Here is a 26,212-nt window from a genome sequence, read left to right as displayed (position 1 = left end):
ATTGTTCTCTGATATTGTATTTATGATTAAACAAAACTCACTAACACTTGCGAAGGAGAAGCCATTCTTTTAAGTGTTTCAACCTTTCATATGTTGAGTATTCACACTACATTTCTGGATATTTGTATGAAATTGTAGTGCTTTACTTCCTGTTGTTCTTTCATGTTGATACCTTTTTCATAAAGATTATAAAAAACCTCATGTTTTATAGAGATAGAAATGCAATATACAAACTATCAAAAGAACATGTGATTTTTTTTTTTTTTTTAGGAATATAAGTTGGCACTTCTACAGTGCTATGAAAGATACCTTCAGCAGTTCGTTTCTATAAAACTTGATGATGTCATGGATGATGTGCACCGCTTTAAATCCACCTTTTTTCCAAATGATGTCAGAGATGAAAAAGCGGCACTTACGGTAGGTTGTGGGTTTTTAAAATTTTTCTGGTCAAAGAAAGAAAAGTTCACAGATTCAAAGTAGCCCATTTTATCCTCCACAAATGTACTTCATGTTAATTATATATTAACATTAACTAATCTTTAATAGTTTGTTGGTATAAATTGCATTGAGATTTAATGATCATATGTATGATATGAACATCTGGAGCTGGTGTATATTTTTAAGAGGATATAAGTGCCTAATGCTTTTATGGCAGAAACCAACCACCATCAGCTTGGTGTCAAAACAGCAGTTTCCTCTGAATGTGGTGTTCTGTAACTGCTTACAGCAGTTTTTGCTGTGAAATAGTTGCTATTATCCACTGTCAGAATCAGGATGTGGGCAAAATTTGATAAATCTTCTGCAGTTTTGGAAATTTCTGTATTGTATGATCTAAGGACCAGGCAGAACGCAAGACAATTAAAACATTCCCCTGTATTTTGTACCATAAGTATGCAAAATACTACTTATCATAAAAGGTCATGACAGTTAGAAAAGCAGTGTTATGTTTTTATAGCTTATTTGCTCATTATGAACAAAAAGAGCAGAATGTGGAATAATTTCCTAAGTGCTTTAAGCTCTGGGGAGCTGAGTGACCTTAACAATGTGTTGGAATCTTTTTGTATTAATTGCTTATCAAGGTAGGGACTCAAAGTATACCTTTTGTTATGTGTGGAAGAAAGTGTTTCAGTTGATATAGGGGGAATGCTAAGAACATGTTATATTTTACTTTAAGCAGTTCTTTGCTGAGAAGCTCTACTTTCATGCACAGTGGGTATTTTGAATTAACTAATTCAAGTTACTCTGTGATCAAGAACAATGAATAGAAATGGTAGGCAGCTCCTGTGTATCAAGCTAATCAAATTCATATCCTCAAGTCAGATTTAGAGTGTAAATAGGCATTAAGAGAAAAAAGCAGACAGTTTGCTTAAAAGCTAGAAGTAGATATCATGATAGAAGAGATGCTTGGTTTGTATTTTTTTTTTTGAAATGTGGTTCAGCTTCCTAGAAAGAATATGATCAAAGACTGTGCTAATACATTTTTAAAATGTTTTGTAAATAAATTTGAAGTTCCAAAGATGCTCTCCTCTGTTTTCTGTATGTCTGCCTAGACCTTGAACGAATCCATCTGGGAAAAAAAAAAAAAAAAAAAAAAAAAAAAAGAAAAAAAAAAAAAAGTCTATACTAAAATGCCTGTTCTGTAACTTAGCCTGTTAGCCTGTACAGGCTGAGATATCCCTATATCCCTACATTTTCATACATGGAATTTAGTTTGACAATGATCCCTACAATTAGAAATGGAAAATGATGTGTCAAATGGTTACGTCTAAAGGCTTTAGATGTAATTGTTTTCCATGTTCCCGCGGTTAGCTTTTTTTTTTTTTTTATGTAACACTAAGAAATGGCATTTCAGGGCTAGAAACTTCCAGCTTCACTGAATTAACTGCAACAAAATAATATAATTTCAAATGTTATCAAGTTAGGAGGCTTTTGAGAGATTGATAGGTCTGATAGGTAGGACTGGTCATGTCCTACTTATCCCATTTGTTCACATTATTTGTTCAGCTCATGCTGTAGTCCAGGCATGACTGAGGTCACATCATGTTCAGTATTACAAAGAAGAGATGGAACAATCTGTCTGTGGAAGAGAAAAGTAACAGATGAGAATGAGAAATAAGATATTGGTGATATAGATGGAGAAGTGTAGAAAAGTTAAAACTTGCCTTAGTTTATAGAAGACATCTACAGAGAAGCCAAGTGTCAAAGCCAGATTCTTTGAATAGCAATTTAATCCCTCATTCTCCCTACAGCCCTTGCAGCACTAGTGCAGTAGGTGCATCTTCATCCTGTGACACAGTGGAAACTGACTAAGGTTAATGGTACAGCAACCCTGAGGCTTTAGCACTTTTGTCCATATTCTAATGCTCAGTTCAATGTCATGTTGATTTTTTTTTTTGCTGTTATGCCTAGTCTTTTCTTACCATTTTGTTGTACTTTGCTGATGTGAACTGACACATGCTTATATTTTAATTAACTTTATATATATTTCTATGTGTTTTAGTTCCATGCTTTGCAAGCGAGAAATGTGTGCATTTATCAGATGGTTTGCAGTGCAGACAGAAATCTTCAGAATCCAGAGTCCCTGCAGACTTGTCTCAATGTCTTGACCTCATTACGACTCACTATGCAAGTGGCTCTACCTCAGGAGAATTTGTGTTGGCTTATCTACAATGGTACCTCAGGCTTTCCATTTACATTTCTTTGCTAAGCAAAGCTGTGATGGGAAACTTTTATACTCTTTATACTCTTTAAGGTCAACCTAAGGGTCGTGAATAAATCTCTAGTTAGGCTTCAATCACAGTAGGGTGGTTTTTTTTTTTTTTTGTAACTTTTTGTTTTTCCAGTAGAAGGGATTTTAAAATTAAGATTTACACATTTTCAGGTGGACTGTTGTAAAAGCATCAACTTTTTAATCATAACTGTTCTTAAGAATACTGATAAAATCAAAAGTAAGGACGATTTTTGAGTAAATCCTGATTAACAAAAAACCCCAAAATCTCTCAAGATTTTTCTGTCAGTAAAACGTTTGTTTTGATGAATTCATTTTGTCTTGGTTTTTTTGGTTGGTGGTTGTTTTTTTGTTGGTTTTGGTTTTGGTTTGGAAGTTTTTCTGCTTGTTTGTTGTTGGGTTTTGGGGTTTTTTGAAAAGAGGATTGCAGATCTAAGAGCAGAAAAATATTGTCTACCATTATATCTTCTTATTTTTGAAAGTACTTTGAAGGGAAGAATTGATAATAAAACTATTTTAAAAAATACCATATGGCACTTAAAAATTTTGATCCATGTGTAAGAATTCAGAGGCTGCTTGTAAATGCTTGTATTAGGGAAAAATTGAGAAAAGAATGGAACTTCTGCAAACTAGATACAGAGAGAATGATTTATCAAGATTTTAATTTCAGGTACAACAACAATATATTTTTGCTTTGAAAGGCAGTGTTATTTAGTCAAAAATAAACAGACTAGTATGAATTTCCCAGAATTACAGAATATTCTGAATTGGGCTGCACAAGGATCATCAAATCTAACTTTTGAGTGAATGGTCCATACAGGGATTGAAATCAAACCCTTGGCATTGTTAGCACCATGCTCTGACCAACTGAGCTACTATGGTCAATTACTGCAATATAAATTGAGGAGATAATAAATTCTTAATTTCATTTTGAAAAATGTACTTTCTCTGAGCTATGATTGGTCAAAATTCTTATCCTTTTGCTTTGCTGGGACTGCTGTTGCCCTCAGTCCCTACTTTTGAGGTATGTTTTTTGATTTTATGTTTCTATGGGAGAAGAATTAAAATTAAAATATACTCACCTGCCATTCTTACCCCCTGGCTGTATGTGGGACAGGACTCTGTACCAATCCAGCCAATAACCTACTCTAATTAGAAGGAGGCAGTAACTCAGATTTTCCCGAGTTCCTGAGCATTTTTCTGAAATTTCAGACAATGGATTTTTGTGCCTCATTACACGTTTGACTGATAAGAAGAAATCTTCCTAATACTTGCTCCATTTGAGCTTATTAGGATAATAACACCCTTCTAGCTATGACAGTTGACATCGTGATGTCTCCTGCTACAACAGGTGTCCCTTTCTGAACATTCATACAGATAAAAGAATAGGCTTTTTTTTTTTGTCTCCCAGAACTGCAGTGTCTTTTATACTTCTAAGACTGATTTTTGCAAATTTTATGACAATGCTTAAGTCAGGTACATTTTTGACAGGTTTTTATTTCTAAGTCATTTTGATGCTCTTGGAAATGCCATTCGTTTTCAATTATCTTTATGTCACTTACCATACTTAATATCACATAATAGAGTTGGTGTCTGCCAGGACAGTGCTATGATGGACTAAAAGAATCATATAAGGTAAGGTCTGTGAGGAGAGGTAGTATTTTGTTTTAAAGAGCCTGGCATTTGGGGATGAAAGTAAGATTTGTCTCTCTAGCAGTTACTGAGTAAAAATTTGATTTGGTAAATTTTTAAGATTTCATTCTTGTGAAATCTCATGCTTATACTGCTTCACTTTTTTTTTTTTTTTTTTTGCAACGAATATTGCAGAAGAATTTAATGGTTTCATTGTCTCTAAATTAGAAGTTGTTACAGAAAAATCATAAGTTTTTCATTTGTTCAATGAAAAGTCATTAAATTGTTCTTCTCTGGAAGTAACAATCGAGATAAGAAGAAAAAGATTGAGTTACTTAGCATAACGAATTTCATGTAGGATTATAGAATTTGCCTGTTTGTTTATTTTAATTTATTTTTGCAGGTACTATCCAAATTTACACCATATGCAGACATTTGATGGTGATGGGTCAGTCTGCTAAGGTATGGCAAAATAAATAGAAAAGGTTGTAAAATTTGCAGAAGTTTAGAAAATGCACCTGTGTTTTGCATAACACCATACCTTAACTTTTAATTTCACTGACATTGCCAATAGTAGTACTTTGTCACAAGGAAATAAAATGTGGGTGTTTCAAAGTGGTTGATTTTGAAGCCCTCATGCCTTCCTGAATCTGCTCGTTCCTCAGCTGTGGAATGGAGCCCAGTGAAATGTCTTGCTGGATATTGAGATGCCATATGTTACGCTGTTTCAGAGGATTCCAGGTGCTTTGTTTTGGACATCTGTATATATTCAAGAATTGGTCTTTTGTTTCTTAAAATGCGGAAATGTGCTGACACCTGGTGGCGAGGGTTTTAGTTGTGAATACTTCCTAAAAACAACCTGGCCCTTCTCCACTGCCTTTTTTTTTTTTTTCTTTTTTTCTTTTTGAGTGTAGGTTTTGTTTGTCTTAGCTTTACTTTTTCTCCTAAAACTTGAACAGAATTTGAATCAGCCTTAATACCATATCTTTTATTGTGTTCTTTTATTAATCTTTCAGTGAGCAGGAAAGATTTTTTTATCTTTGAACGTCTATTAAAAACAGAAGTGATTTAGCACCTCCTTTAGCATACTCAGGTTTCCACTATACAGGAAATAGAGGAATTGATCATGCGTATTTCTGATTCTTGAAATTCAGACTAAAAGAAAATTTGTATATTGGCTTAATTTAGGACGAAGGTTGTGCACATTTTATGTACCTCAGGGAACAGCTGACCCAAAGAAAATACTAAGAGGAAGATACAGATATTATGCATTCAATTGAAAAGGACAAATTATTAAAATTAGACTTCTGCTATGACTATATTGCTCTGGAAGTTAGGAGCCAAGAATTCCATGGGTATAAATTAATCTAAGCACAGGTTTTCACCACAAAAGACAGACTCTATTGCATGCCAGACAAGCTTGCTGATCCTGTTGAAAACTGATCACTAGACCTGCCAGAAAAGGGAGGGGTAACTCTCAAGAGCAGATGAGGGAGAAGAGCAGGGTCTTTGCCTGGTGACAAGACTATAGTGAACTGGAGTGGTTAAGGTACCTTGGAGGTTAAAATAGTGCTTGACCACAGTTTAAGATGGAAAAAACCCAATAATATGCAGGTGGAATGCCTTTTAGTCAATAAAACATATTAAAATTTAACATGATTTCTGTGATTTTTCCCCCGTTTCAATTTGTCCTTTGAGAGGCTAAGTCTTTCTATCTGTCCTTTAGTAACAGAAAGCATATTTATGTAGGTTAAAATGCATTCATTTTGAAATTAGATTTCTTCAATACAGGTCCTGGAATACTTACTGTGGGCCAGTATATGTATGGAATCATCCATTCCACTCTTATCTGTGCATTATTTGACATGGAGAGCCACTCTATATACGGCAGTTTCTCAGTGTTATTTTGATTGTCAAGCCAGCATTCATGGAGAGGTATCCTGATTTACCTTGTGTAGCATTTCAAATGCAATCAAATGGGAAATGTTTAGTTAAATATTCCTACTTATTATCAGATCATATATATTTAGAGTTCTGTCCATATTTCAAAATTTTACTGCAAATTGGAGATGAGTTTCTACATGTAATTGCATAATCAACTCAAATGCAATAGCACTTAGTAATATATTCACAGTCACAGACTTCTAGCATTAAACACTGGCCAGGTCCTATGCATATATACAAAAGGTGTTTTGGAAAGGTTTTGTTTTCCTTTTCAATTGCTCAGGACCTGACTGTCATTGCAGCTCTTTGCAGTTGTATAAATTCAGGAATGATATCTAAAATTAGATAACAACATACAGGATATGAACACAGAGAATATATATATTTTTTAAATTATTTGAACAGATATTTGCTCGCCGTGGTTTGATTAAAATTGACGAACTGAAGCAATTAGAAGATACCAGTTCTTCTCTGGAACATACAGAGACAGAAAAGATTTTTAGAGAGGCCACTCTAAAGGTATCATTCTGCAAGTCATTATAAAAAGATAGTGTAGTAATGATCTCTGTGAACAGAACACATAACATAGATATTTACTTACTTTTTTCTTTGTTCCAGATGTCAGTCATGATTTTCAAGAGAGCAGTTTATGAATCTAGAAGAAAGTTGAACAGCGTTCGACAGGAGTCAAAAGTTAACCCAAGAAAAGCAGTAAATGTAAGTCTGACATTTCATATAATCCTTCTCTTCCTTTACTATTGTCACGTGATGAAACCATGATATAATTCTTCTAAATACAGATGGTGCTATACAGAAGCAGAAAGTTTTATATTTTCAATTTCATAATTAACAGCATTTATTAATAAAACTCAGAACAAGCTTGAAAGTAGGGAAGATGTGCTAATTATTACTTTAGGAAACTATCAGGAGAATTCTGCATGGCTTTAAATGACATGGCCTTAATACTCTCCCTCATAGTTTCTATTGTACTATTTTTGAAGTAAAATAGCATGCAGCAGTGTGTCTGGTTGCTATGAAATAATTAGCCTTCCAAAGTACTGTACCTGCTTAGCATGATGCTTTGCTATGCCTTTGAAGCATGACATTAATAACAGCAATATATTTTATAGTATGTTGTTTTCTGTTTTGAACATGTACTTACTTTCTGATGGAGAAATGTTTGGAAAAATATCTTGCTTTATTGCAAGTTGGTTTAGATGTCGGAAGGCTTAAATTACCTTTTCTTACTTAGCTGTCATGGCCTCGCACCCCTACTGAGCGGCTGCTGGTGGAAATGTTTGATGGTGCTGCAGCTCAATTCCTTGCCATCCTGGAAGCACTGTCTGATAGTAGCAGGAATCTATTGCCCCCTCATCCTCCTGTCCCTGATGAAATTGAAATGCGAAATGTCACTTCTGAGCTTTTTTCTGCAGGCCTAGAAATTCTCTCAGGTAACAGCTTAAAGAAGCAAGAACCTTCATCTTATTTTGCTTTTTTCACATTAAAAAAAAGAATATGCTTGAAGGGCTTATTAATTAAATAAATTATATTTAATTTATAACAATAGCACCTGTAAAAGCAGGTAGTCTTTCTTATCTTCATGTAATAGAAGATAAAAATCTGGGTTGATCTCCATGGTCTATTATAATCAGTAAAAATCAGCAGCAGTTTATGCATCATTTTTCTAAGTAAACTGGAGTTCTCTTTCTTTGCAGCGGCCTTTATAGTCTTTACTGTTCCATATATTTATGGCTAAAACAATGTTGTTAAAACACCAGTGTTTTCACTATTGCTAGCAGCTCTTGCCTCAAGGCTGTCTCTCCAACCCTCCTCTTCCCAAAGGCTGCTGGGTTGGGGGTGGGCAGGAGGCTGGGAGAGGACGCAGCTGGCACAGCTGACCTGAACTCACCAAGCAGCTACCCACACCAAAACCCACAGTTCAGCAGCAACACATGTGGCCAGGGGAGAGGATGGGGGGATTTCCCAAGAAACTGCTACACATCCTGGAGCCTTGCTTAGCAGAAGGTGACTGGGTGTCTGCCCACCTATGGGAAATAGTGAATAAATTCCCTTTTCACTTTGTTTGTAGCCACAGCTTTGTTTTCTTATTTAATTGGGGTTATCTGAACCATGAGCTTTCCATCATATTTTTTCTCCCTGTCATGTTGTGAGGCATGAGTGAGAGAGCAACTGGATGGGGGTCAGGAAGCCAAGCAACGTCAAAATATCATGGTGTTTGATGTATTCTATTTTTTTAAAAAATCCATTCAAAGTTAGATGTAAAAATTTGAATAAAACACTGGACTTGATGGTTCTTTCCACACTTTTTTTTTTTTTTGCTGGGGTCTGGGCTGAATATCTGAATATGGCCATGGGGTATAGGGGTATTTTGTCAGTGAAAGGATATGGAGAGACCAAGTACACTTCAAAATGATATTTTTCTTGGTATGATTACTGGCTAATTAGAACATAAATTGATTTTACATAGATTGATTATATAATAGATTATAAATTGATTTTATAAGTTGTCTGTGTTGAAGGTCGAGAGAGCAATGACACCTATCATTTTGGTGTAATTAATCCCTCATCTACTCTTCTGCAGTTGATGCTAACAGGTAAGCTAATTTCGAATTTCAAAGGATTTTTTTACCCCGTGATGTAAACACTCAGTGGGGAGAATTAATTTTCACGTTAATAACAGTTTTATACATAAAAGAGTCTGCAAAATAGTGTCTTCTTCGAGTGCTTCTGTGAAGGGCCAGGAGCTGGACTTTGGTGATCAAGGGTGTGGATGGGTCCCTTCCAACTTATGACAATGACTGTGGCGTATTGTCAGGACTGCAGAACACTGCCAAATATATTAAGTAAAACACTTGCTGAGAGTTCCAAGGACCAGGAAGTCTATTTTCTGCCTCACTGTGGTCTGGATAAACTTGAAAAGTGATAAAACAGGCTCCCTGTGTGTATATGAGCATTTTCTGACACAGTAATGAGAAATGTTTACCTATCTTGAAAGAAATTGTATGTATTTCTATGCAATTTTTAAACTAAATTTGGCTAGCAAGGGTCTTTACAGGATGATAAGCTCTTTCTGCAACACCAAGGACTATATCCTTGGTATTCTCTATACAGGTAAGTTAATGTCAATAATTGTAGAGCCTCTTTTCATTGTAACAGGACACTGTGGTATAGTTAAGTGGCCATGGTGGTATTTGTTAAAAGTTTGGATTTTATGATCTTGGATGTTTTTTCAAACCTTTATGATTCTATGATTGCACATCCATCATTAAAGCAATCTGTGAGCATAGACATTACTGTGAAAAGATAAAGCTGTTGTTTCTTCTGAAGTTATTAAAACATCCTTCAAGATTATGCTGACTGTTCAAAAACACAGGGAAAATTATCTTTGTACTTATCAATAACAAATAATGAAAATAAATTAAATTAATCTTTCAATAAACTTCTGAATACATATATATAAAACAAATAAAATATTTTTGTCATCACTGCAGGAGAAGAAGGGGTGTCTGGAGATGCTGCTGTGAAATTTGTAAAATTAGCTTTCAGCTATGAAGAGTGGGACGTATTTTATTCTGCTCTTGAATTTGTTGATAATTTTCTTCAGGTAAACTGGATGTTATTGAGATGTTCTTTATTTAGTCTTTTCCTATGAGGGTAAGTGGTATTCAAAAAACATGTTTTAAACACCAATTTTTATGGGTTTATTCCTCTCAATTAGACTCAAGATGGCCCAACATGGAAAAAATCTGAAATAGAACTCAAACTTCTTACATTGATGCGACCTTTAGTATTCTCAGGAAAATTTGAACACAGTTCTCCTATCAGAGATGGTAATAGCAAAGAAGCCAGTGCCCGTCAAGGTTCTAAAAAGACAAAGACACAGACAATTAGAAGTGAGTGTTATAGTTGTGTTTGAATTTCAAATACTTTTGCAGCAAGAGGTTTTGTTGATTACTTAAAAACTATGTAATATAGTTCATGCAGTAGTCCATGACAAAAAGTAGTAATTGAGAAATTTCCACCTATTTTTTCCATTTTTCATTTGTCAAAATATGACTTTATACCTTTTCCCTTAATTGGGAAATGCATGATGTATGTTAAGCATGTGTCAAGTAAGCAAAGATGCAAAATGATTGAATGTTTTCAGACAAGTCTTCAGGGAAAAAGTGAAACAGATCTTTGAGGGGTTTTTTTGTCTGTTCTTATACCTAATTTATGCAAAATTTCTTTACAAAGGAGCAAGAAAAACTTGTTAGAGCAACTGCAGTTTAATTCTATGACAATCAAAACCCTGACTATATCTTGAAAAATGGAAATGCTCACTTTTCACAGGAGTGAATAAACTTGGAATTATATGTCCCACGCTGAATTTAGTTTCTTAGACTATGTTATCTGCTGGCTTATATTAGTAATTCCGTTGAGTTAGAAATTTTCAAACCTAGGTTTTAAATTAGATAAAATGTCTTGTCTTTCCTTTTCCTCCCCTTTTTAAGAAGTGTTGAATGTAGAGGAATCGTTAAAGCCTGAAGATCCTTTTAATGATCTTATGATTTTGGCAACAACAGTGTTTTCCTGTGTCTCCACATCTCAGCAGGTAATAACAGAATTTGAGACATTTCTTCTCAATGTATCAATTAATCTGTGATAAAGGCATATAATTGAAGATCAGAGGAATAAGTTGCATGACTACCAAACTGCAAGAATATAAAAAGTGAAAAAATGTATTTGTGAATGTTATCAGTTTGTGATTTTAAAAAAATGGTTTAATTAAAAAAAATGTTATGTAATCAGTTACTTTAAAAATGTTTGTTAGATATAAAATATATTTGGAAGACCATAGGACTGATTGCATGTTTCAAGTAATCAAGCAGAGATCAAATTTCTATACATATGTTACATTTAGGTGGGCAAGTATTATCAGCTGTGGAAAAAACTTCTGCATATTTATAGAAATCGGGGCAGTTACCCTAAGGAATGATGATGCCTTTTTAACAGCACTATATCTGTAATTTAAGATAAATTCTCACTGTAAAAATCTGAAACAAGCAGCAGCAACAACAAAACCAGTGAGAGTGGGACTCTGTGCTGGTCTCCACTGTGTATTTAATCCCATTATGCATCTGATGATTTATTCCCAGAGTAACCACTTATACTTGCTCAAACTGAGATTTCCCCTTAATGTGCAACTGAGAAGGGAAGATAATTTGTGATCCTAAAGACTAATGAAAAATTTTCCTTAGAAAAAACTTGTTCTGATAACATGAATTATATCTTAACTGCAAAATTTATTTTTTATATAATTTGAATATTGCCACAATTTGGATCTTAACTGGAGCACACACATTTTTAGCTTTGGTGTAGTATATTTACTGAAAGTATCTTGCCTGTGAGGTACGCCACAGACACCTTTAGATAGCATGATTTGTCAGTTTTTATTGTGATCTCAGTATGGAGGCAGTTACCTGGATTTAAACTCTACTGGTTCTTCTACACTTTCCTGCACATCTTCTTGATCTTCTGTCCAGAGAAGAAAGACAAATTTGCCCCTGATTAACAGAGCATTCACTGATGGTGAATTTACATGATATATAGCTGAGGCAATCTAGCAGCTTCCTGCCACCAAACCAGTAGCAAAAATAATTTTGCTTTGCTTTTTTTCCATTTTTTTCTCACCCCAGTTTCATTATCAATATCCCATAAACCTTATGCTCAAACACATATGAGAGTATAGATAGTGTGAATATATCAGGTTTCACTGCACCTGAGATACTAATTAAATTCTACCATAACTAGTGATAAAGATGAGTACTGATCCTTACTCACTGTTCAGAATGTGTTTAACACATAAATGGACTCAATTGCCTTTTAAAATGTGTGAATTAGGAGGTTAACTGACTGGAGTTTTGAATTTGTTAATTATTCTCTTTACAAGATATAAATAGGCTTTAACATTTCTTCCACTTGTTAGATATTTCAGTCCAAATTTTTTTTCTATTTGTTTTTTTTTTTTCACTGCTTCATCATCTCAGATGCACCAACAGCCCATGGAAGTACTCTGTCAAGCAAAATGAAACTATTAATTTATATTTTCTTCTGCAAATATTTAAATACTTTAATAAAAATACAATTTCTCTAGAATCTAGTGATTTCAGCATTACAGTTAATTTGCTCTCTCATGTAATTTTCACCTCACTGATTTCCTTGTCTGTGTTACTTTTAAGAGCTTGTCAAAAAAAAAAAAAAAAAAAAAAAAAAAAAAGAAACTCCCCAAACCTCTAAACCTACTTATATTGTTGAGAGAAGAAAAGCTTGGGTGGTCTACCAGAAATTATTTTTAAAAAGTATTTCTAAAGCTTTTAAAATGTTGTCATCCCTTATAAGAAAGTGACATATTTTATTTACTCGTGTTGAAAAATGGTGAGACTGTTTATGTACTGGGTTGTTTGTGTGTTTATATGCCTACCCATTTCCAAAGTTATATTGTTTTTTCTTTCCAGAATGTCCATCCTGACAAAGAAATACTTGTTGATGTAGTAATGTGTTTGTGGCAGAAGTGTAAAACAGAACTTCAGCAAATCCAAAGGAGTGGAAGTGACTGCTTAGAATATATCCACAAACACCAAGCTTACCAAGTACTCCTTCAGTATAATCTATTTCTCTTAATGTAAATGCAGTCTGTTAAAGGCAGTGAAATACTGCTATCCAGTCTAAGTAACTTTTCTTATGGTAAAATGCAGAATGCCTAGATCTTTTTTAAAAATATGAATTATATATACACTTTGAAAACATTGTGCTCACATATGCCAGTAGCAAAATATTCTCTTAGTCTTTTTGCAGTAAAGTATCCCACTGTCTGCAAGTGGGCCATGGTGGTAAGAAGCTAAATTAATGAAAACATTTGGGCAGGATGTAAGAAGAGAAATTTTGAGATATTGTGGCAGAAAACATCAATGTATTTAAAGAAAGCTCCCTAGGTCAGTTGAACAAAGTGGCAAAAACCTTACAACTTAAGACAAGGGAGATGGGAGTCAATAGTAAAATAGGATTCAGCCCACTGGACAAAGTCACAGCGTTACCTTGAATCTGTGCTGTGGCTGAGAGGCTCTTGGTGAAATGGGCTCTCTGGGCTGCCAGTTGGTGCTAACCAACCGGTTTCTGGAGGAGTTTATTTTGTGACCCTTTATAGTAAAATTGGTCAGAGGTTCCCCAGAAGGTAGGGTACGGTTATTTTCCTCTGTATGCACAACAGTAGCATTTGGGTCTCTTATTCTAAGTGGGAATATATGGAGATAAATGAGAGGCATGTAATCTACTGGAAGGCTTACTGCCCTAGAGCAAGGTATAAAAGTTATGGCTGTAGAAAATTCGTAAAACTTTCCAAAAGGAATGGCTGGAGTAATAATGTTCTAAAATAAATAATAAAAAAGTCTGCTATCTGAAGAAACAGGGGCTATGGACCAGTGTGAATTCAGCATCTTAATCTACTGACATTTAAAAAAAGAAGAAGCCAGATCCAGGAAAGGAGTTGTGTGCATGCTTGTGAATATTTTTAAACAATTTTGAGTGTCAAACACTGTCTACCTCTGTAATACATAAATGTCTTCCAAAAATTTGATTTGTCTGTCTTGATTCTTTTTCTCCCCTGTTCCCTCATTTTTAGTGGGTTCATGTACTCTGGATAATGAATGAAATAATTGAGAAGAGCAACATAGCAGACACTAATGTAATGTTTGCAGAGATAACCTTATGTCTAGCTGCAATACTGGAAAATGTAGCTGATTCTACAAGACTGTCTAAGGAAAAAGAAGGTAAAGCTTTCAAGAAAAAATGAGTTTTCTTTCTAGAATGACTTTTAAGATTGGAACTTTTCTGTACTGAAAACTAACATACATATTCAAAAATATTGTAAAGAGAGCCTTGAGAGTAGGACAGTGTTTTTCGTGCTAAATTTCACCCATTATTGGAGCTAATGAAACCTGTTTTTCCAAGGATTCATGATTTCTTTCCTTCAGTACAGTTTCCTTCAGAACATTTCCAGTTCTACTGAAGTAACCCCATCACATCTCTTATTACTCACAGGTACTCTTATATCTCTTATTACTCCTGTGAGTAATAAGAGAGATAAGAGTAATATAAGTAACCTGTGTCTTCTACAAGTCTCTTAATCCCTTCAAGAGTGGCCTCGGATCACTGGTATGTTCTCTAAATATGGGCTAGGCAAAAGGCAGTACCTGCTGTGGCTCATTTGGAGTCTTCAAATGCTGGTTGATTAGTTGCAGGCCAAACAAAAGGGGAAAATATTGAGGTCATACTGGAGCTTTTGCATTTATTGGATCATCAGTTTGGTTTTCTCCTCTACATATTCTTATTTTTGTATAGTAATTAAATTGTTTTTGAAATTGAACTTGGCTGACATTATTGGGATATGCTATTACAAACACGCTAAACAAATTTCTTTCCAAAACCTTACTAATGATGTAAAATATGAATATTTAGACATACTTTAAAAGCTCTCTGTTGTATATTTTGGAATTTTATCATAACTCTCATAAATTATAAATAAATCTTACAGTAACTAGACAATAAATGTTAAGGATCTTATTAGACCATATCTAGAAACAGAAAGAAATGATAATAGTTTTGCACTTTTGGAAATAAATGAATATTGGGAAATTACTGTTTGTTATTAAGGTATAGTAGGTATTGGTTTTGGTGGCATTATGAAAATCATAATGTTCTCAGAGAGATTAAATGAGTCCTCATTGTAGCACCCCTTCTTTTTCATTCAGTTTAAATATATCTTTTTGGAGGAAAAAAAAAGCTGAAGAGATAGCCATTGGTCAAAACAGGTTGACAGTCAATCACATGCTGGTGCTGAAAAGAGCCTATTTACTGAATGAATACTGAGTGAATACAAATTTTCTTTTTTATGAGGAAGAGACAATGAACAGGAAAAAAAACAAGCATGCAAAAGTGGCACAAGGAGTGGCTAGGTTTTTCCCCTGAAAGGGCAAAAAATAATGTATTTCAGCAAAGAAATGAAATTAGAGGGTTTAACCAAGAACTAAAAATTTGTTTTCTCTTGTTTTGAAGAGGGAAGCATAAGTTTGGATGCATTCTTCATAAATTAAAGTAATTTAAACAGTCAAAGCAAGCTTTTAAGGGGTGGTAATACTGCTTCAAGAAATATTAAAATGAAACTGTATCTATCATAATAATATGACCTATTCTTAAAAATCCTCCTATAAGTGAAATTAACTGTGAATTAGATAATAATAGGTTTGAATTGATTTTAAAATGGAGAATTGATATGAATGCTACAAAAATATGAGGAACTACATATGAGTCCTTGTTTCATTAGCTTGAAAATGACGTGGCTATGAAATATGTACCTTTAAAATACAACATTATTGGATAATAATATCCTGTATTAGTACAACTGTACATACATCTCTCTGTGTCTAGGCCCTGGAAAGCTCTTCAAGAAACAATATCATTACCTCTCATAGTCAAACACTGAAGAAGAGAATTATTGCCAGACTCCAAAATTAGTAATAGAGTTAATCAAATGGTACTAAAATTTTCTGGATTTATTTGATTTTCACTTCTGCTTTTCTTCCTATAAAAAAGGAGGAAGTGCTTCTCTTTCACAAGATGAAACCTTTGATATGCCTGAAATACTGATGGTAATGTCCAATTTATCTTCATTGATATGTTGATTTTGAATAGAATAAGAATACTTTTGCTTGAAGCTTTTCATACGGTTTTGTATTTGTATTCATATTCTGCCAATCTGTAGTACCAGCCTTAAATGGTGTAATGGCACATTTTATTAAGAAGGTAAAAATTTTAGTCCTTGCTTAATTTAGGGAAATATTTTGGGTTGTGTTTTTGCTTCCTTCTTTTTGTAAAGATCATGTGGAATAGGTGAAACGTCCTGAGTGTCCTTGCTTTGTGCAGCACTTTGCAAAATTGTCCAATCAAATGATTTACTAAAGCACATTAAGGATGATTGATATGTGTTAGCCTGAGGATTCAGGGATGTTGTCAGTCTTATGCCTTAATGCTTTCATATATGGACAAGTTTTAGTTCAGTGACAGTCTAGTTAAAGGTGGCGTTTCCTGAAAAAACTGTTTTCATAGTAGTGTTTAATGGAATATTGAAAAACTGCAAATATTATGTTTTCAGTTTAATTCTTTAAGTTTGGTTTCATTCAGCTATAAGCTAACTATGTGTAATTTTTTTTTTAGCTGAATGAAAATCAGTCCTTCTTGAAATTAAAACATTGATATTACGTATAATCAATTATTATATAATATATACATTATATATTTGTATATTAGTATATTGGCATATTAGTATATTCGTATGAGGAACAGTGTCTATGTAAAGATTATCTAACAGTTTTAAACTTCAACAGCTAAAAAGAAAAGCACATTACTTTTGATGGTCTATTATCTATAAAAATTATAGTTTTTTATGTTATCTATGGAAATATGTTTATATGGGTTTTTATTTCAGAAAACACCTACAGAGCAATTACAAATTGCTTATGAAATTCTTGAAAAAGCAATTAATGACATGAACACAGCTCGATTAATGACCCTTTTACCAAATGGGAAGTCGATATTTGATGACTGCTGTACAAAGGTATAGTTTACAAAAAGCTACTCTGTGACAAAATCTATCAGTAATATATTGTATTTTGATGACACAAAGGTCATGTTTTCTTCATACTTAGAAATCTTAGCAGTATCAAATATACCTCATCTTCCTGGTCCATGTAAGAAGAGAATAGAAAAAATATATCTCTAGGTATTAGTGTTGTGGTTTAACCCCCGCTAGAAACTGAGGCCCATACAGCTGCTTACCCAGTCCCTCACAGTGTCCTGGGGGAAAGGTAAAAGCCAGAAAGCTCTTGGGTTGAGATAAGGACAGTTTAATGGGGAAAGCAACAACTGTGCACACAGGCAAAGCAAAACAAGGAATTAGTTCACCATTTCCCACAGGCAGGCAGGTGTACAGCCAGCTCCAGGAGTCCCCATTAGATGTAGCATGGGTGACTTGTAATAGTAATAGTAATAGCTAATTAATAGTAATTATCTAGTAATAGCTAATGCTATTACTCAAACATCTGCCCCTTCTTTCTTCCCCAAGGTTTATGTATTGACTATGATGTGGTATGAGGTAGAATATCCCTTTGGGGGATCCCCCTCAGTGGGATCACCTGCCCTGGTTGTGCCTCCTCCCAACTTCTTGTGCCTCCTCAGCCTCCTTCTCTCTGGTGGGGTGGTGTAAGAAGCAATGCTGTCACAGCCTTGATGCTGTGTACGCACTGCTTATCAGTAATGAGGACATCCCTGACATTATCAACATTATTTCCAGAACAAATCCAAAAGACTGCTCCATACCAGCTACTATGAATAAAATTAACTCTGCCTAAGCCAAAGCAAACATTAGTTGAAAGAGCATTTTTTTCTTTCAGTAATAAACTATGAACTCCTCTAGGGTTTCTTTAACATTTTGTTTTTAAATATTTATAACATATGGATTTTTTGTGTAAAATAAGAGCAGAAATCCTGTTCATATTTATTGCTTGCAACTGTTTATTATTAAAATCAATTTTTGTTCTTGATGCAAGTTCAGATTTTCTAAATATTTTCATTCTATATCAATATGATATTTGTTTTGTGGATTGGTAACAGTAAAAGATAGTTTTTGCAGTTTTGTCTTTATTACTGATTGAGTTTTCTATTGATTCTCAGATTTTGTCTAGTTCTCTTTGTCCATTACCCATGTTCTCTCTGTCTGGTCACTCTCCTTCTTTCCATGCTTTCTTGGTTGACTACCTATTACACAAATTTGACAAATTTCAGTGTTTTCAATTTGCTGAAATAATAGCAAGAAAAATGCAGTAAACTAAGTAATGGAAGTTTGTATTTGCTTAATTGCTACTTCCTGTTTATTAGGTGGACTCAAATGATGAGGATTTGAATTCTGTTTTGGGATGTGGTGATGATAAAACAGGAACAGATAATGGTTTTGTAACAGATTTACACTTGGAGCTCATTCAGGCCCAACATCGAGTAGCTGTGAAACTTCTTAAAATTCAACAAGGTAGGTTTCAGTAAAGTTAAATAATCTTCATAACTTGATTGTCTTTTTGCTAATATATTCTGTACTACTAAGAAATAAAGGAGTATCTGCTTTCTGGAGAGGAGCTGATGTTGGGCAGTTTGTATGCCACATATAGACCGAAAAAATGTACTGAATTTGCAGAATTTAGACTTACATGATACTAGTCTCCAACCTCTACTCTACCAATGGGAGTTAAAGTTTGCTGCAACTAATGGATGCATTCCTAGACAGTTGATTGTTGTATTTTAGTTATAATATTAACTTTTACAATGCCACTAAAGAAAAATTGGGGGATGTTCTGCAATTTTTTTTTTTTCTGTAATGCTAGTGTTCTCTCTAGAGAATGTCTTGAATGTTTCATTCAGTGCTCTTGGTAATTTGGACTTCTACTCCTGTGAAGCATGTCAGCACATGCTCCACTCTTGCCAAATGGCTTCTGAAAAACCTCAGCTTGTTCTCTCATTCTTAGTGTTGTTTTGGTCTTTTAAAATTAAAACCTAGTATTAGTTTGACACTGCAGAGCTACACGGTGTCCTGCTCTCTGTGATCAAATGAAACCTCTCTTTTTCTGTGGTGTTAATATAACTACTAAAAATGTTAGGCAGGAGAGCGGAATATTTTTAGTGGCATGATCTGTACAAGAATTGCAACTTGAACCAAAGAAAAGAATGTGAGATGGAGCAGAGTTTACTATAAAACCATGTATTAACCTCTCACTCAATTTTTTGCAATCACATTATCAAAATAACTCAGTATTACCTTCCCACACAGGTGCTCAAGTTGTTAACAGAAGTCTTAAGTCTAGTAAGTATCATGAGAAGGATGTTGAAGATTTCCTATATTTATCAGGTAAGACTTATTGCTTAAGATTTTAGAAGTATAATAAATTATTGCCACTGTTTTATAAATGTCCTAAAATATCTGTTTTATAGAGCAACTTATAATGAAAAAAATTAAGAGGAATAAGCTATCCAGAGCAATTTTTTTGATGCAAAAGGCTGCACAGAAGTTTCCTGAAGAGTTAACTACTACTTCCCAAAGGCAACTACTGGAGGTAATAAGAAAAACCTTAGGATAGAAATTCTTTACCATTAGCATAGATTTTCATGTTCTGTGTAATTAAGACATATAATACTACTACTTATAAATACCAGGAAAATGGAAGGAACTTGAGGGTGATTGTGTGTTTTTAACTTCTATTTTCAATTTTTTTTCCTGAGAAGTTTTAAAGAATAAAGTGACCTTAAAACAAGAAAAGAGCACATCCCCAGGTTTTGTGCATACGTGCAAATTTCAAGAAACCTGAGAGAAGATAAGATCTTTCCTTTTACACTTTATCTTCTGGAGTTTGCAGTTAAGAACCTATACCTTGCCAAAATGTCCTTTAGGTTTCCTTACTGTAACTTTCAGCATTGTTCTATTTCCAAGATCTCCAAGTCTTCTTAGAATACTTTAGCTGGTGATGATGATGTGGACTTTATTTCATTCTTTCTGAAAAAACCAGTTCAGATATTGGGGTTTTGGAATCTATTCAAGCTAAAAATAGAGTCTTCCCGGGTTCATTTCAGTCTCTTGAAATCAATCAGAGTATTTGACCTTTGTGTCAGCATCTGCACATGAAAATTGACCGCTCATAAACAGGACTTGAAATTTCTTTATAGCCTGTACAATAGATAAGAGAATCTGCAATTTTCACTATATAATATGTAAAGGGTATTTAAACAAGAAGTTACTAGAAATTGCTTTTCTTTTAAGTGCCACAAATTTGGAAGCATGATAATTAATACACATATTTATTACATCAGAAGAATGCAAAAACTGGATCAGAACATGCATACCTTAAAAATATCTCTCATATATTTGTAAAATATATGTTATTTATGAATATCATATCAGATGTTGTGATATGGTATGAAAATTGTAACTGTAGTCACCAGTGAAGACTTACAAGCAATTCCCAAGAAATATCTGGTTATCCCAAACAAACCTTTACCATGCTCTTACACTGACCTTCATTACATTTTGTTTCTGTGCACTTTTCACCAAGATAGATGTGGATAAAACAATATAATGTATCTGCAGGTAGTTGCCAGAAAATATCAGAATTAATTTTGTCTGGACAAACTTGGCATGATGTCTTTTGATATTTGTTTTATGATGAAATATTTAGTTATGTAAAAAATGAGGTTCACTTTTTAGTAAATTTTAAGGAATATGTTTAATAAAATAATTAAGACAATTATGAGATAAGAAAAAAACCAAGAACGGCTGGCTGGGTGACTTGGCATTCAGCCAAGTCCACACCTTGCTTTCTCAGAGACACTCGTTAAATACCCTTCTCGTTATATCGATATATGAAATTCCATAAACTAGTTTCCATATTCCAGGAACTGCCCTGCATGGTCCCTCCTTGGATCCGCCTTTTTAGAGCATGCGTGTTTCGTGGCTGTGTCCTTCTTATCACGTCCAGCTTGGGCCTTGGTCTGTGCTTGCTGCGGGTGATAGATGCTGATAGTTGGTGTTATCAGTAGCAGAGTCTTCTTTACATGTTCACTGGATGTTATCCCAACCAAACAGACAGTTTAAGCAGCTGCTACATCAACTACTCCCTTTATATCTAGTCTTACCAATAGCAGAAATAAACTTATATCTTTATATCCTTATAATGTTATTAATCATATAGCACACATCTTGCGAAAAGCCAATTTTATAATACACACATATAACAAACCCCACCTCTGCTTTTTTATAATTCATTTGGCTTTGAGCCATATTCCTTGTTTTCTAGCTTCCATTATTTCCTCTTATAGACAGTTACTTTCCAACCAGTCACCACTGGTCCTTAAGTTTTCCACAATTTAATATTTTCCCAATTATGAATACAACTATCTAATTTGGATGGGTTATAACAGTGACTGTCAATACGGGTATGTGTAATAAGAAAGGAACCTCGGTGTCTTTTCATATAGAACTTTCAGTAGTATCTGTAGCATGATTTTGCCAATATCCTATAAGGCAAAAGACAAAGAATGAGTGAAGTGACAGAAAAAGGAATAACAGAGGTCTGGTATGGCTTATACCTCCACCCTCCATGCCTATGGGGTTGCTACCCACAGCAGGAGTATATGATCTTCTTGGTGGCAAGTACAGCGGCCAACCCAGTCTTGCCCTCTATTTCCTTGTTAATTCTTTTTGTTTGTTTGTTTGTTAGTTTTCAGACAAATTGCCTTTGACTTTTTTTTTTTTTTTTTTTTTTTTTTTAAACCGTAATTCTCTCCACTGTTCCTCAGGTATTTCCCACTCAACAGGCACTGGTAATCCCCATTTACTGGGATATATGTACACATGCATCACTAAAAGGCAGTGAAGTCTTTTAATCCAAAGGCCAGCTGCAAAGCCTTTTTAGAACTGACAATTAATTATGCTGGCCAGAGCTGTACTTCAAGTAAAACTGCATCTTTAGTTCAGCTATTCCATGTACTGTGACTTTTCCTCATGATCATTTTACTGAAATTAGGGTGTCATCTCCCTCTCTGAGGAATCACTTCTGCTACCATTTAATTTTTGAAAGCTTCCACCTTTTAACTGTAACTAGGATTGAGGGACAGGTTAAAAAGAAATTTAAAGAGAGAGAAAAATTTACTCAACAAAAAATAACTTAAACTACAGAGTGAAAAGAAGAAAGAAGAGAAAAAAACCAACAAAAAACAACAGAAACTTCTTTTACCCCTTCTGATGTTAGAGTTTTATCATATTGAAGGTTTCTGTTGGGCCAATCCTCTGCTCAGCCTATTCTTAGGGCAGGAAGACAATGAATTCTTGCTATTCTAGAAGATTTTCCTTCACTATTTAGGAGAACTTAGAAAGGTACATACACTATAGGATTTATTTCTATCTAAGGCAAACACATTCACTCAATTTGACATGCATTGATTTGAAAGATTAGATACTCCTTAGAAACTTCGATAAGAACCCCCTTTGACAATCAACACCACCAGTTTTGTGAGCTAGGTCTCATCTGCAGCCAGCTGGAAAACTAAGAAAAAAACCTTCCAAAACAGTTTCTGCAAAATTCATAGTAACTTATCAAGCAGGGAAATAAATGAAACTACTAGAAAAATTTTGCATATACCACAATAATATTTCCAAGCAGCAAGTATCTTGTCATTCATACTATCTCTCCTTATATTCCACAAGAAAATCTGACATCTTCTTATATAAAAAAAGAAAACCAAAACACCTTCAAAAGTTTCTTAACAAAGACACACAAAGAACTGCCCATAGAAAAAGAAAAAAACAAACAAACAACAAAAAAAAAACTTCTCAACCAATACCTACATCTCAACCTCTGTCTAAGAGGCAGATGACAAATTTTTTCCACCTTATAAAGTTATATAATTAGTTCCTTAAATTATTTTTGATCCACCCACTTGAAGAGCAAATCTTTATATCCCTTCTCATGACTTCTAAATAGTAGAAGAAAAAATTTGCTCTTGAGAATAAACCTGACAGAACTAGATTTCTATCAGTAATTATCTGTACCTTTTTTTGTGGGGACAACGCTGCCAGCGTAACTGAAGAATGTCCTGTATTGGTTACAAATGTTGTGTGTGTACACAAAGGAACCACAGCTACTGTATTAACTTTGACACAGTACCAGTTTAGTTGAAAACTCTTTCCTTAATTCCCACTCTGCCGGGTAGTAGTTCACCCTATATTTTGTGAGCACTAACATATCCTCTTGGTATTTCACATAGGCGCTCTTCTCTGCCCTCCTTCTTTAAACAAAACAGATTAATAAGTAATAAAATGTCTTTAAGTTAGTATGAAAGAAGTACCTTAAACACACACAAAAATAGGAAAAATAAAGGAGGCAAAAACATATTGTTTGTTCTGTAAGATATAAAACCTAAAATAAATTAGCCAAAATGTTAGGGATATGGAGCCCGTCTTCTTCTTGTGATTTTCATGTACCTGCAATATTATACAGTGGAGTGACATAAACACTTTCAAAAAAACAATATTACATATTTCAATTTCAACTCCCCACACTAGAATTACTTGAAAGTCCATTTCCTTTGTAGCTGTGAAGAAACAGAGGTAGCATTTGACAGACCGGACTGATTTTTAGGTGTTATGCAGAGAAGTAAAACAGAGAAAGTCCTTTGTCCAAAACTTCCAAATTTACTTGAGTCTTTTCCAGTTCATGACCACTCAGCTCTGTTTAAAATTCAACTTTGTATCACCTGGTTTAGATGCTACAGTTCATTCTTGGGTTCTCACACCGGTCTCTTGATTTTGCTTACGTTGATTTAAAACTTGCAGCTTTAGTTTTTCAGCCATACCGCAGCTTCAGTTGCCTGCAATACCTGAAAAAGCATCTTCCCACTGTGGGGTTAAAGAACTTCCTCTCCCATTTTTGCAATTGTAAAGCTATACCCTCTTAACATTAATTTCTCTTTATTTCATAATTTAAACATTATCTCATAGGGTGTTACTTTCAGGTTCCAATCTGGGTTGCATCTGGACTCCCAACATACATTTTACTCATGGCATTTGAGCATTAATTTTGTTTAAAAAAAATTCCCAATAACAAAAGATCTAATTTCATCCATAATTCCTTCTTCTTCTAATTTCTTCTTATCGAACACCAGAACTCTCACAACTCTTTTGACTCCAATCTCCTGTTCCATTAAAACTATTCCTTCCTATTTCTGAGGTCACCCCCCAGCATTTGATGTCTTATAGCTATCTCTTTAGGCAATTTCAATGCACTCCAAAAAAACAAAAACCAAACCAAACAAAAACAACTTCTAAGACCTCTAAGAATTTCCAAAATTCTCGAAAAACCTTTCAAGACCTCTAACATAAGACTCTCCAAGCTTCTGTCCCACCTTCAGGATTCCATCCAGTCATTGCCTGGTCTTATCTCTGCCATCCAACAGCCCGAACACCACCCCCTCCCTTTTTCCCCCGAGGCACAGAAAACTCATCAGCTCAGCAGCACAGCACCATGTGCTGCATACTCCATCTTTCAAAACAAAAACTCCTATTTTACTTCAGCAGTCTATATTACACATACATTCACTCAAGAACAACAATAACAACAACAATAAAAACTCTTCAAAATGAATTTCCCCATTAATCTGCAAAACTGCACCAATCCTCTTTTTAGACAGCCCTCTTCTTCTCCCAATCTTTCTCAGGTATGCATTATTCCCCAGTCAGTAAACATTTTACACCTTTTTTTTTTTTTTTTTTTTTTTTTTTTTTTAGTCCCATTCTTTTCTTTAAGATTTTCTTACAAACTATCAATACATTTTCTCTCTTTTTCTAAGAGGATTTTTTTTTTTCTTTCTTTTGCCAAACTTTCTTTATTCTTCTGCTATAGCCTTCATTCCCAATAATATTCTTAGATCTTTTCCCAACACATTAAGACCCAATTCAGGCATTAATAATATATTTCCCATCCATATGTTGGTATTCCTTTTAATTACTATGTTTTTATAATGGATGCTTCAAACTTTTTCCCTTCTGCAGTCACCATTTCTGAGATTTCTTTACTTACTTTACATCCTATGGGGCTTTTAATGATACATGTTTTCTCTGTTTTAAGATCAACCAAAAATTGGAATACTTCCTCTTTAGGACCTATTTTTAAAGTCACTAAAGGCTTTATAAAATATTCATCCCTTGAAAACCAAACTCTTTGTTTTTCTTTTAGATGTATCTCTGTCGGAGTTTGGTTTTCTCCCTTCTTTCTGTCTTCAAAACTCAAATCGAGACAATTTTGGATTCTAACTAGGCTTTTTGTCTCAAAGAGAAAGTCATTCATTACAGATGTAAGAACAGAATCTGTTTCATGGATTAATTTTTCCAAGGCAGAGGGGAGAAAAACAGGACTCCACGCCAAGTCCTCCAAGAACGAGGGGGTGTGAACCACCTCTGTTGTAACAGAAGCAGGTGAGGACAGGGCTGCGGGGAAAGTGGACGGCGGTGGAGTGGTCGGAGCTAGTGGGACCCCTGGCGTGGCAGGCGGAGCGGCCGCGGTCAGGGCAGCCAAGGCTGGGTGAGACTGAGCTCCCGGTGGGTTTAGGGCTGGTGCAGAGGCCAAGGGGAACGGGAGCACATGCGGCAGTGCCAGTTGCGGGCAGGGGCAGAGGCAGGGGCAGGGGCGGGCAGGCAGCAGCACAGGGGCCAACGCTTCAAAGAGACCCCAATCCTTCTCCTCCCCCTCCCATTCCGCTTCCCGCATTTCTGTCATTGCAAACAACCTTCTTGAACCTGAATTCTTCATTAATTCCCTCGCAGTTCCCCCTTTTTGTGAGCACAACTCCTCAGAATTCCACTCTGGCCTGCAGTTCCCCTCTTTCCATTCAGACATTTTAACCGTTTCAACAATTCACTTCTTTAACACAAATAAACTTCACAACAAGCACACCTCTTCAGCTACACTTACTTCCACTTACACAAAGACAACACAAAAAGATTGGTACCCTTTTTTTTAAAAAAAAAATTGTTAGTTTTTACTCATAGGTATTTGACTAACCCCCAGATGTTCTTAGATTATCACACTTTTCAAGCCTTTAGTATTCCTCAACCTGGCAGCCTTTTCCAAAGCCCAGGTGTCTTGGACCTTACACCTGCAAGGCTTTTTTGTGTTTCTATCCTCAATCTGGCAAAAACCCCAAAATACCTATATTTGGCCAAACCCTAAATGCTCTTGGGTCTTACGTAACCCTTTTAAT

The 26,212-nt window shown here is 34.8% G+C and overlaps 1 protein-coding gene across 1 annotated transcript in view; it reads left to right on the top strand.

Annotated features, from left to right (window-relative positions):
* CFAP54 (cilia and flagella associated protein 54) overlaps window positions 1-26,212 on the top strand; it is a 113,760-nt gene that overhangs the window by 8,542 nt on the left and 79,006 nt on the right. The window contains exons 3-19 of the mRNA XM_083859805.1: window positions 271-417; window positions 2,501-2,672; window positions 4,764-4,822; window positions 6,152-6,295; window positions 6,710-6,823; window positions 6,923-7,021; window positions 7,557-7,755; window positions 9,817-9,929; window positions 10,044-10,218; window positions 10,834-10,919; window positions 12,823-12,957; window positions 13,986-14,133; window positions 15,956-16,011; window positions 16,848-16,976; window positions 18,296-18,443; window positions 19,236-19,313; window positions 19,397-19,518. Coding sequence (XP_083715931.1) covers window positions 271-417; window positions 2,501-2,672; window positions 4,764-4,822; window positions 6,152-6,295; window positions 6,710-6,823; window positions 6,923-7,021; window positions 7,557-7,755; window positions 9,817-9,929; window positions 10,044-10,218; window positions 10,834-10,919; window positions 12,823-12,957; window positions 13,986-14,133; window positions 15,956-16,011; window positions 16,848-16,976; window positions 18,296-18,443; window positions 19,236-19,313; window positions 19,397-19,518 — 2,124 coding nt within the window. The remainder of the gene's footprint in view (window positions 1-270; window positions 418-2,500; window positions 2,673-4,763; window positions 4,823-6,151; window positions 6,296-6,709; window positions 6,824-6,922; window positions 7,022-7,556; window positions 7,756-9,816; window positions 9,930-10,043; window positions 10,219-10,833; window positions 10,920-12,822; window positions 12,958-13,985; window positions 14,134-15,955; window positions 16,012-16,847; window positions 16,977-18,295; window positions 18,444-19,235; window positions 19,314-19,396; window positions 19,519-26,212) is intronic.

The sequence above is a fragment of the Zosterops lateralis genome (assembly GCF_965231275.1).
Source record: "Zosterops lateralis genome assembly, chromosome: 4".
In the NCBI taxonomy this organism is placed as follows: Eukaryota; Metazoa; Chordata; class Aves; order Passeriformes; family Zosteropidae; genus Zosterops; species Zosterops lateralis.
The sequence above is the reverse complement of the archived record's forward strand: the minus strand, read 5'-3'. Positions and strand labels throughout refer to the sequence as shown.